At 37.8% G+C, this 11813-nt stretch overlaps 2 protein-coding genes across 2 annotated transcripts; both read right to left on the bottom strand.

The window, feature by feature from the left end:
* Window positions 1-9948: 9948 nt before the first annotated feature.
* Window positions 9949-10533, bottom strand: LOC109861324 (uncharacterized protein F54H12.2-like). The gene has a single exon (XM_020440911.1). The coding sequence runs from the start codon at window positions 10531-10533 to the stop codon at window positions 9949-9951; it is 585 nt and encodes a 194-aa protein (XP_020296500.1).
* Window positions 10534-11001: 468 nt separating this feature from the next.
* Window positions 11002-11451, bottom strand: LOC109861323 (uncharacterized protein F54H12.2-like). The gene has a single exon (XM_020440910.1). The coding sequence runs from the start codon at window positions 11449-11451 to the stop codon at window positions 11002-11004; it is 450 nt and encodes a 149-aa protein (XP_020296499.1).
* Window positions 11452-11813: the final 362 nt, after the last annotated feature.

Genomic DNA, 11813 nt, shown 5'->3' with positions numbered 1-11813 from the left:
CGACGTCTGGCGGCCCCGCTGGGTCGTTTACGGATTGTTGGAGCTACAGAGCCCGCTCCCGTACTGTTGGATCTTCCTAGGCGTTTACTTCCACACAATACGATTAGACACAGTACATTTTCCGATATCATGTATATTCCACGAGTAAATATTTTGCACAACACATTATCATACATGTGTGGGCAAAAGAGAGGCTCCACCCCTCTTCCTACACTTTTTCCCCAAAAAATCAAACCTAACCTAACCTACTCTGTGCTACTACTATCATTAATTTTCACGATGCACATTGCTTGTTACTTGTGTTCAATTTTTTGCTGTGTCTGGTTGAAACTGTGTCTGATTGCGACTGTGTTCTATTGCGACTGTGTCCGTTTACAACTGTGTGCGATTGAGTCCGTCGTGTCCGTGTCTTATTGTGTCTAATTGAGTCTGTGTCTAATTGATACACCCTGCCGTGTCTGATTGATTCTGTGCGCATCTGGATCTTCTCCAATCAGAGAAGACGAGACATTTTCTTTAAAATATAACAAAAGAATTACATGTAATTGTATTGCATTTGAATCTTTGGTTTTTCTTTTTATTTGTAATTTATAAAATGTTTATTGCATAATCAAACATCAAATTCCATTTTAAATTTATACTCTATAACATTTAAAACATTGTAAATAAATACATGTTATAATTTTTAAATATCATTAATTTTATAATAAAAACAGTAACTTTTCAGAAAAATAAAAGATCGAGAGGCATGGCAGTGCCTCACGCTAAGTTCACTCGCAATGAAGTCGCGCGCGAACGGTGCGAGCACTCCGTACCTCTATTACGCAAAAATGAGTAAATTTGACATTTATAAAAAATTGAAATATTCATAGTTCAGTAAAAAATGAACTTTTATATAGTCTCAATCAATTCGGATTTAAAAAATTTAAAAAAAGTATATACATATGTGTTTTTGTTGTTTGTGCCTTTTATTCAAAGATATTTGAAGATAATGTCTAAAATTGCTAAAATTCTCTCATAAAAATGTTTTGTCAGACAAATATATATATCACATATGTGCAACTTTATAGTTTCCGACAATAGATGGCGAAGCAAACGCAGTGACAGTATAAAAAAAAAAAAAAAAAAAAAAAAACAAAGTATATATATTTTACGCTCCTTGAAAATTTCAAACGAATATATATAGGGTTATAAGAGCCGATCGACAATCTTTAATTGTTGAATTCACGCTGGTTGAAAAGATGAGCGTTATTAAAACCTATCAGACCATCCTCGATAGATGTGTGAAGTAATGCGAGATTAGCTCCAAGTGCCTCGGTGGCCTAACAGGGAAGGCGACGGCCCGGAAAGCCGGAGATTCTAGGTTCGACTCCTGGTCGAGGAGTTTTTTTCGCAATATTTTAAAATTAGTTTGAGGAGTATTCGGGTTCCTTCATATATGTGATGCAATCCAAGCATCCTGTATGATTTTAAGAATTGAAATCTCAATTCAAAAAAAACTCACTCGTAAAAATTTACTTGTGAATACGTATATATATATATAAAATATATAAATATATATATATATATATAAAATATATAAAGATAAGTGTATGTAGCTTCAGGAATTTTTTAATGAACAAATGAATTTTTTGGCTGTTGAAGCAAAACACAGTTTTTGGAGTGTGTATTTATTTTAATCCGTTTTTCAAAAAACTATAGCATAAACGTTTTCAACCTTTCAATTAGGTCCTTATCAAATGCATGTCTACAAAGAATTAAGATAGAATCCGATAAATGAAATTTGAAAAAAATTTAATTAAGAATCGCAGAATAAAACAATATACAAAAGTCACTTACAAAAATCTTAGCTATTATACGTCGCTGAGTGCTGATCGTGGATGTCCATGTTGCACAAGCTGTCCCGACCAATACTTTACAAGAGTGAATACGCGACTGAGAAACAAACGTGTGTATAAAGATAGAAGTCAAATCTACAAATAACATAACACTTTATGATGTCTTATCGACAAACGGTAAATATGAATTGTCTAAATTTTCCGTGTCACACTGTAGATTAAGTCCGCAGACTTGACTTCTTATATGTAGCATTTCTGATACCAATCTTTTGCTGTAAGATCTCTCATAATCCAATATTTCTACTCTGTCCCACTCAAATTCATGTGAGTATTGCAATCTGTGTTCAGTTATTACAGATTTTTGAGTGGAATTTCTATTAAAGTGGCTTTTATGTTCCTTAATTCTGGTTTGTAACATTCTGCCAGTTTGTCCTACATACGAAGCTTCACATTCACGGCACTTGATCTTGTATACTACGGAAGGATGTGAGAGAAGGGGCAAAGGATCCTTAAGAACTTTGATAAATTTAGCCAGTTTGTCGAGGTTGTAATAAGCTAAACGCGTATGTGATTCTGAAGGAAATATTTTTGAAAATCTCTCCGAATATTTATTGATGTAAGGCAAGACAAACCAGTGACGCTGTATGTCATTAGAACTTTTGTTAGACAAAAACCTTCTTATGTCATTATTTTTATTTGTCATGATTTTTTTATTATGTCATAAATTTTAAAATATTTACTTAATCTACAGTGTGACACGGAAAATTTAGACAATTCATATTTACCGTTTGTCGATAAGACATCATAAAGTGTTATGTTATTTGTAGATTTGACTTCTATCTTTATACACACGTTTGTTTCTCAGTCGCGTATTCACTCTTGTAAAGTGTTGGTCGGGACAGCTTGTGCAACATGGACATCCACGATCAGCACTCAGCGACGTATAATAGCTAAGATTTTTGTAAGTGACTTTTGTATATTGTTTTATTCTGCGATTCTTAATTAAATTTTTTTCAAATTTCATTTATCGGATTCTATCTTAATTCTTTGTAGACATGCATTTGATAAGGACCTAATTGAAAGGTTGAAAACGTTTATGCTATAGTTTTTTAATAAACGGATTAAAATAAATACACACTCCAAAAACTGTGTTTTGCTTCAACAGCCAAAAAATTCATTTGTTCAATATAAAAAAAATATATATATTTATCGAAAAATAAGAGTTTATTTATAAAACTTTTTTTGTTATTAACTTTTTAATAAACCGAGCGACGGCTAAAACTTGTTTTTTTATTGTTACTCAGGGAGGTGTTCTTGACAACATATGTCAAGCTCATTCAAATCAGATGGTGGTGATCTTTTGTAAATATTTACCGTCCGACTGAGCGCCTTCCTTGCCATACGTACTTTCACGCACACACAACTCACTCTCTTACCTATTATCTTATTTTTTTCGAAAACTAGTTCTATGCAAAAAAAATGCATACAACATAAATGATATATTTTTTCAAGAGCTGCAACTTTTATTTTAAACATTTTTTTGTGCTATAAATATTTATCAAAATAATGTTAAAAAAGTCATAATTTTTTAGTTTTTTCGAGTTTTGACTTTGAAAATGATCTTGTCGGTGATTTTCACTATCATATTCGTAATCAGCGCACCAAAATACAGTAGTATGCCAATCGACAGAAAAATCGGGTGTTTCAAGTTTTCGGAACTTTATCCGTAACAAAGATATCATAGTAATGATGATAGTAACGAAGATATCGACATAAATTTAACAGAAGCTGAAATAACAGATAAAAGCAATGCTGAGGATGACATGCCATTTCATGCCAAAGCATTCGAAACACTCGAAATAGAACTTCGTTGGTTTGAAGCACAAACAGAATGTAATTCTACACAGTTACTTACATTAAAACATTTATGTGACTTAGCAGCCAAAAAGATATGGGATACATAAATGTGTAAATAAAATGTTGATTTTGTTTTCTTTATGTAAAAAATTTAATAAACAATATGACTTTTTTAAGGCCCGTTGAATTTCATAACAAGAAATATATGAGGCCTTACCAGCCATTTGTTAGATGTTTTTGAGCGGAAACTGTACATGTATATACACACATGTAACAATTTTCAATTTGTAAATTTATTTTTACAAGTGAGTGTTTTTTGAGTTAAAAACTCAATTCTTAAATTCATATAGGATGCTGGATTTGCATCTCACATATGACAGACCCCGGATAGCCCCCTAACTAATTTTTAAAAATTGCGAAAAAAATAATAATTTTTTTAAAAATTAGTTAGGGGGGTATCCGGGGTCTGTCATATATGAGATGCAAATCCAGCATCCCATATGAAATTTAAGAATTGAGTTTTCAACTCAAAAAACACTCACTTGTAAAAATAAATTTACAAGTTGAAAATTGTTACATGTGTGTGTATATACACGTACAGTTTCCGCTCAAAAACATCTAGCAAATGGCTCGTAAGGCCTCATATATTTGTTGTTATAAAAAATTTAAGTTTTTTTTAGAATTTATGAAGTTTCTCTTTTTTAAAAATATAGTACGATTAGTTTCTTTTCGAAAAAATAAAGTCTCTTTCAGTTAAAAATTTAAGTTTCTGTTTAAATAAATAAAATTCAATGTAAAAGAGTGTTTATTCTATTATTCAAACAATTTTGTCTCTATTATTTCGAATACAAGAGAGGTTGCACTATATATCTTTTTATTCTATTTGAAGTGCAACCGTGTCAAATGGTTTTGCATTAAATAGTTTTTATGGTAAATAATTCTTTGTTTGTTTACGGAAAAAAAGTTATGCTGGGTCTTCTGAACTTTTTGATTTTACTAACATCGTTTGGTTTGGTGTTACAAAGAAAGTAGTAAATTCAGTAAATTCTTTTTTTGTTGACACAATTATGTTATACTCTCTATTCTATATTGTATTCTTTATCAATAATGTAATAACGTCCCAAATTTTACTTGGTTCTACTTTTTGATATCACTTGTTTTGTAAACTAAGTTTTGTGCGTGTACTTGGCGGTTTTTCGAGATCACACATTTTGTAGTATTTTCGAGATATCACACATTTTGTAGAATATATGTTCATCTTCAAATCCATCTTCTTTTTTATGTTCTTTTTTCTCTCAATTCTTCACAATAGTGAAATATTTATTTATTTTTTTCAAGAAAAGAATATAAACATTTGTAGCACCTTTAGGCCATTGATGTTTTCTAATTTGCATATTATCAATTCAAAACTAGTTCGATTTTCTTTCTCTACATACTTGTATAATGACTGTTTTTAATACGCAATCCATTATTAAATATAACATCTATTACTTTATACAGCTATCCACCTACTGACACTTTAGTCGTTGGTACAACACAAGGTAAAGTAAATTTGTTTGCTGGTATTTCTTTACCATCTTCTGAATAAAAATAATAGAAAATAAATGATAAGTATTCCTTTGGAGATAATAAAAACATTTATATTTTTGGGATTTTATAAATATACAGGGTGTCTCATTTTAAATTACGCACCTAAATATCTCGTCAGGGGAGCCACCAATCCAAAAATAACCCTTTACAAAAGTTGTTGGATTCGGAGGGAGACAACGGATTGTGCTGTCAGTATGCACATGGCTGCACGCTTATTCGCGAATCTTTATTAATTGATATCTCGTTAATTATTGCGAATCATGCAAAGTAATATAGGACTTTTCGTCTGAGAATAACTCCTTCTATCTGCCTACGAGCAGTGTTACGGCAATTACCGAACACTCTGTATATAGGGTGTCCAAAAAATTTTGACCAAGCCGAAGTGTGAAGGTAGATTTCGTTAATCTGAATAAAAAAGTTATATACTATTTTGCAAAATTCGCTACAATTATTGAATAGTTAATAAATGTGAGCCAATGGGCGCGCGGGAAGCAATGGTCCGAACTCTGTAGGCGTACCCTTATCAGTTGTGAAAAAAGATGGCTTCCTTCATGCAATGTTCTAGAAACGTGAGGCGGAATAAACAAGCAAACGCGGCGTGATTCAGCTTCTTGAAAGCAGCCGATATTCGGCGATACGCAGCAAGCAGCGGAGAATAAGAAGACTGCTTTCCGCGATTACCTGATTCTCACGATATATACGGCGCTCGCAGCGAACGGTGTGTGATAAAAAAAGGATATTATTAGTAATCGGACAAAAAGACGTTTTTCTTATTTTGATAAAATAAAAAATAAGGAAAGCATCTTTTTGTCCTGTGACGAGGCGAACCTCGTCATTTGTAAGTAGATGTATATATTATTGATATTTTTTATTATTAATCGTGTTATTAGTAGTATTACTGCTTTTATTCCAATTACGTCTTTATCATCATAACTATTAACGTTCATAAATATATGTATTCTTATTAACTACCGTATAGTTTAGTCAATAGATAGTTTAGTTTATCCTCTTATAGAGATAAATAGCGCAAACGTGTGAGAGAATATGCGTGTAACTGACGTCATCAACAGCACGCCGGAGCGTGCTAGCGCCGCGCAAACGAGTGCTCACCGCACGTCGACCTCAGACGAAATTTAGGCCGCCCGGGAAGTATATAAGTCGGCCGAAATCGGTAGTCGAGACCAGTGTTCTCAGTTTTGGCTCTCTCACAGCATGCTGAAGTGGTAGAAGGGATGCGCACAACAGCAGCAAGTTCATGCAGGTAGAACTCGCTGCTGTTGTGCGCACCCCCTTCACTGCTTTAGCATACTGTAAGAGAGTCAAAACTGAGAACACTGGTCGAGACCAGTTCCCATCTCGAGCTCGAGACGAAGTCTCGAGAGCGAACCTTCCCGCCGAGGCGTTGTCTCGGACTTAGAAAAATCCTCTCCAGTCGAGGCGTTGTCTCGACTTAGCCTGGTGGCAGAACGTTGTCAGAGGCGTTGTCTTGAAGCGCACCCGGACAGGGCGCTGTCTCGTCAAATCGAGATCGAGGCGTTGTCTCGATCGACTCCGGCGTTTCAACGCGAACTATCTCCGTCGGCTCCACGAGCACTGGAGACACATCGGTCATTGTCACGGCCACATCAGTTTTCACGACTACGATCGGTCGTTTTCACGACCACGAACGTCTCGTGCCGTAAGACAAACCCTGTACATTTGCCCTTGTACATAACCCCGTAAAATTAAGTTTAGCTATAAGACTACCGCATCACGATTCACGCGCGCTGCCGATTTGAAGACCCCGCGTTGGTCATTTACACCGCGCCGATTATAGCGTCGCGATCCACACTGCACCGATATAGCATATCGCTCACCGTGTGCAAAAACTATCGCGCCAGTTATAACGTACCGCGCCGACCCACACGCCGGATTGATTTATCGAAACTTTTCTCACCGTCTTGTAAATATTAAAAAAAAATAGAATAAAACCTTTGTTTACGCAAAACCTATTTGAGTGTCGCAATTTCACGTCTTCCTCTTCTCCTGAAAAACCTTAGCACCGAGCTGTCCGCCAGGCGGGAAGTCAAGCAAGTCAATTGGAAATCGGTTCCGTTACAGTCCAATTACTAATAATATCTGTTTTTTTACTAACAAAAAAAAATGAAAGCGCTATCATTTCTTCACTACCTTGCGGTAGATAGCATGATGCGTTTTTTTAAGTGATTTTCTAGGGAGGCCTAATCTACTCTCATTATTTAAGGCAAAAACTGTCCGAAATGCCGTTTTCCTTTTTGTATACAAAGTTCGGTTCTTTAAACAATGTTGCGCGTCGCACGGTTCGCCATTTCTGGCGTAATGATACCGAAAGCCGCAACAATAACTTGACGTACTAGTAGTATGTGGCCCTTTATGGGGCGTCAAAAAAAAACCCCACCACCTGGTCCCCCACCACTACTGACGCCATATCCCCACCACTATGGTTTCCCCCCACTCCTACTGTCTGGGGTGATTAGACACGCCCACTGTAGGAGGTGACATTATTTATGACGCAATAATTGACGCGATTTATGGGACTTATATAATTAATAAATAAATTGTGCTTGTGGATTTTTTTATAAATTTTACAAGAAAGCGGGGATGAGTACGGGATGGAGTAATAAATATGGGATGTAAATGTTTATTGTTAAAAGAGAGTGTGTTTATTATAAGATATTCGGCTTGGCGCGTAACTGTTCTGATGTTGCCGCGTCGTGATGCGGGGGCGTTTATAGGGGTAAAGCAGCGTCGAACAAACAAGGGAGGAAGTCTAGAGGGAGGGGTTATTAGTGTCGGCCCCGGAAAGGAGCAATCAGCGGCTGGTACGTTATGGGGCGAGCCAATCGTCGTGTTAGGACACGCGATGAGTGAGGCCCCCGGATAGGTGGTGGGGATGGTAGGGTGTACTCGAACTAGAACGCGTAGATCGAAGAATGGGACTAGGGGTCGTAAATCTTGAAAGGAAAACGAGTACGGATGATGCTACGTGGGTCGTCGTCTTTCCGTAAACACGTGCGAACAGGTCCGTTCAGGTTGGCATGAGTTGAGAGGTGCAAAAATTAATATGAAGTACGGAAGATAGGGGATCTATGAGAAAACTTACGAGAGTTTGTTAAGATCTTATAGATATTTCATGCGCAACGTATTTTTATTATTTCGAGAGGATTGATGGAAATACAAAACAACGTGCTACAGTTATTTGATATAAACTCAAGTATATATTGAATGCGTAGAAGAAAATACAATTTACATAAGTTTATTCTTACAAGTACAGTATTGAATATAGCGTTTAGTAAAACGGTTTTGTATATTGTTGGATTTTGTACAGAATATTTTACGAAATAAACATACAATTAATTCGTCGTTGGTGTCGAAGTTTCCGAAGAACAGTTGTAGAAATTGGGGAAGGCTATACCCGCGAGCCATAAAAGAGAGAAACACACAGCAATAATGCCCGCACGTTTGCGAGAAATATCCTTGAAGTTGAGTCGTGTTCCATGTGTGCGTAGTGGAGTTTCTTCGAAGTCGCAGAAGGAAACGGGGATCTGACAATGATGTTCCATAGCTGTCGAAATACGTGGCATTTCTGTTTCCATCGAGGAAGAAGGCGATCCAATGGATTCCAGGTCGATTGTGATCGTCTGTGTTAGCAACGATAGCTGTCCACTTCGTCCACACCCTGGGCAATCTGTCGGCTGGATAAACTCTCGCGTGTCCAGATATTTGCAGTTGTTGCAAGGCTTGCAATATTTCTTTTGTATTCATTATTTCGATAGAGGTACTCGTGAGAATGCGGAATGAAACGAGCGTATCCCTCTTGTACCTCTGCGTGTGCACCGGTGTTCTCGGTGTAAGTCGTTTTTGCTGGACGAACGGGCTCGGTGTATGAATTTTCTGTTAGGAATTCTTTCTTCTCCGCCGTTTTGATGTCTGTAGATGAAGCTGATTGTATCATGCTGTTTTCGTCGCTGGCGAAGTTGCTATCGGATTCTTCCTCAATTTCAACGCTGTTTAGATTTAACCAGCGTTTTAACCGTAAAGCGTTCCGTAGAGCGCAACTAATGTCAGGTGNGAGAACTCCGTGATACGAACACTGTGATATGTTCTCGTCGCATTCTGAGATGGATTTGAACGACGGAGAGAGGGCTTCTAGATTATATATGTTTTTAGATAGAAGCTTTTGTAAGAAATCGTTTTTTCTTTGCCTCTGGTGTAGACGAGGGACGCGTATTTTGTGACTTCTCGAAGATGTCTCCTGAGATATTTAAGATTGGTTTCTCCGTCAAACCACTCGATACCGTGATAAATTCGTAAAAGCCAATCGTTGCATCGTCTTGATTTTTGTGGTAATTCGGTGAACGAGAACGGGGGCATTAAGATCCAGTTTCCGAAAATTGGTCGATCTACCGCGACAAACGCCACTTCCTTTGGAATAAATTCACACGCGACACCGCGAAATCCTTGCATTTCTATGATCACAGCCCCTTTATACGGGTACAGTGTCATCGCGGAAACAAAGCGAAGATAGCGAGGACTAGCACAAAACTGAAATCTTTCCACAAACGCTCGCGACAAAGGGCATGGTAGAAAAGAAGGTAGGGGAAAAATATTATGATTTTTACGCATGTGCAGAGCGAGAATATGTTTATCCGTTATAATCCACAATGATTTGGCGCGATGAATCGATTTCCAAAACACTGTTGAATTTCGCGTAAACAAGGCAGTTAATAGTCGTTTCAAGAGCTTTTTCAAATCGTACTTCAATTCGCAAACTTCCNTGCTTCACGAGATTCCAATGATCGACGCAATTGGCCGATAAATCAGGCGTGAGATCGAAAGCAAAGAGTGTGTAACCATGCGCATAAGCATCTCTGCTTATAGCATTGCCTTCGTTTAGAAAATGAATACCCGTCCCCGAGAAAAGAGTATAAAAAGCCTCGATGTAGAGAGGAGCGTCTTTTGAAAAAGAAGGTTGTAACGGTTTAGTAGGAACCTGCATTCCATCGACGTAAAGCGACAGGAAATTTATATTAAAGTTTTTAAAATTAAACGGATTCATTACACTATCACCGTTAAACGCCTTATTTTCGACAAAACCGATTATCACACACTTCGGTAGTTGACCGAGTATGGCGTTGTCGATTGATTCCCCCACCACCCCTCTGTGAATTGTGAATGATTTAATCTCGACCCTCGTGAGAGGATATTTCGCTGTGGTTTTACTCAGCATTTTAGCATGGGCCAGTGTTCACAGTTTTGGCTTCCTTACAGCATGCTAAAGCGGTGGAAGGGATGCGCACAACAGCAGCAAATTCTACCTGCATAAACTCGCTGCTGTTGTGCGCATCCCTTCCACCGCTTAAGCATGCTGTAAGGAAGCTAAAACTGTGAACACTGGCATGGGCCAATAACACTCCAGCGCTTAGTTTGGCTCTTCTTATGATCAAGGTGGCGTCTACAATACGAACTTTTGTTTGCGATGTAGGTTCCATAAGACAGAAAGAATCTTTTGAACGGATTAGTCGTAGTCGCATTTCCACACCGTTAATCAGAAATTTATCCCGATTGAAAACGTCGCAATGTAGATATCCTATAAGATCTACAGAACGTTGGTTTTTGAAATATTGCATACGTCTCACGAGAGCGGGGTTGTCATTCGGTGCAACCCCGAATCCATCAGACCCGGAGGATCGGAATCCTATAGCGAGGTGGTAAGATGGGAAGTTTTTGATTCTGAAGAATAATTCAATAATGTCTCGAGATAAGCGCGATATGCATAAGCATTGTTCGGAGGTGACACGAGTTTCTGATTGAAATACACGTCGATTTGGTTGAACATAGAATGTAAAAAGTTATTCACAGGCCCCACTGACGCTGCCACTGCATCACCACCGCTGTTAGAAGCGGCAGGCGGGGCTTCAGGGGTGTTCAGTATTACACGAAGACTAAGAAGAGTATGCGCGAGATTTATATAGTCCTCGCCATGACCAGGTACGACAAACTCTATGGGTGCGTCGTCCGCGAGAGTCGACAAAGGTTTGTAATAAATCCATTGCGAACTCTTGATACTGGTCTGAGTAGGCGGTAGAGTAAAAAGATTTAGTTCACTCTTGAAACACTCGCACGAATGGGTATGGAGAAAAGACATCGTGCCTACGAGAATATATCGCTCACGGTACGTTTCTTGCTCGTGCGTCGTTTGCTTGCGCTAGTCTTTGCTTGCTTCTTCTTTTTTTTCTTCTGAATTCCTCTTCTTATTGAGTGTTTAATTGTTCCTGTTTTCTTTTTTCTACGTGTAGCAGCGGAAGTCGATTTTTTGACGCTACTAGTGCGTCGGCGCTTGATCGCGAAGTGTGTGGGAAGCTCACCAGGGACAAACTGACCCGGACGTTTCTTCGCAAGTGGAATATATCCTGAACCTTTCATTAAACTGGTTATTTTTTCTTGCGCCTGCCTTTGAGATTATCACGTGATTCCTTGAAACGATTGTTAACTGCTTCTTTTAGCGGG

The sequence above is a fragment of the Pseudomyrmex gracilis genome, unplaced genomic scaffold (genome assembly GCF_002006095.1).
Source record: "Pseudomyrmex gracilis isolate BER0280 unplaced genomic scaffold, ASM200609v1 scaffold_689, whole genome shotgun sequence".
NCBI lineage: Eukaryota > Metazoa > Arthropoda > Insecta > Hymenoptera > Formicidae > Pseudomyrmex > Pseudomyrmex gracilis.
The sequence above is the reverse complement of the archived record's forward strand: the minus strand, read 5'-3'. Positions and strand labels throughout refer to the sequence as shown.

Bases quoted from the DNA above. Each gene is read 5' to 3' on its own strand.
- LOC109861323 (XM_020440910.1), bottom strand. From the start codon at position 11,451: ATGTCTTTTCTCCATACCCATTCGTGCGAGTGTTTCAAGAGTGAACTA.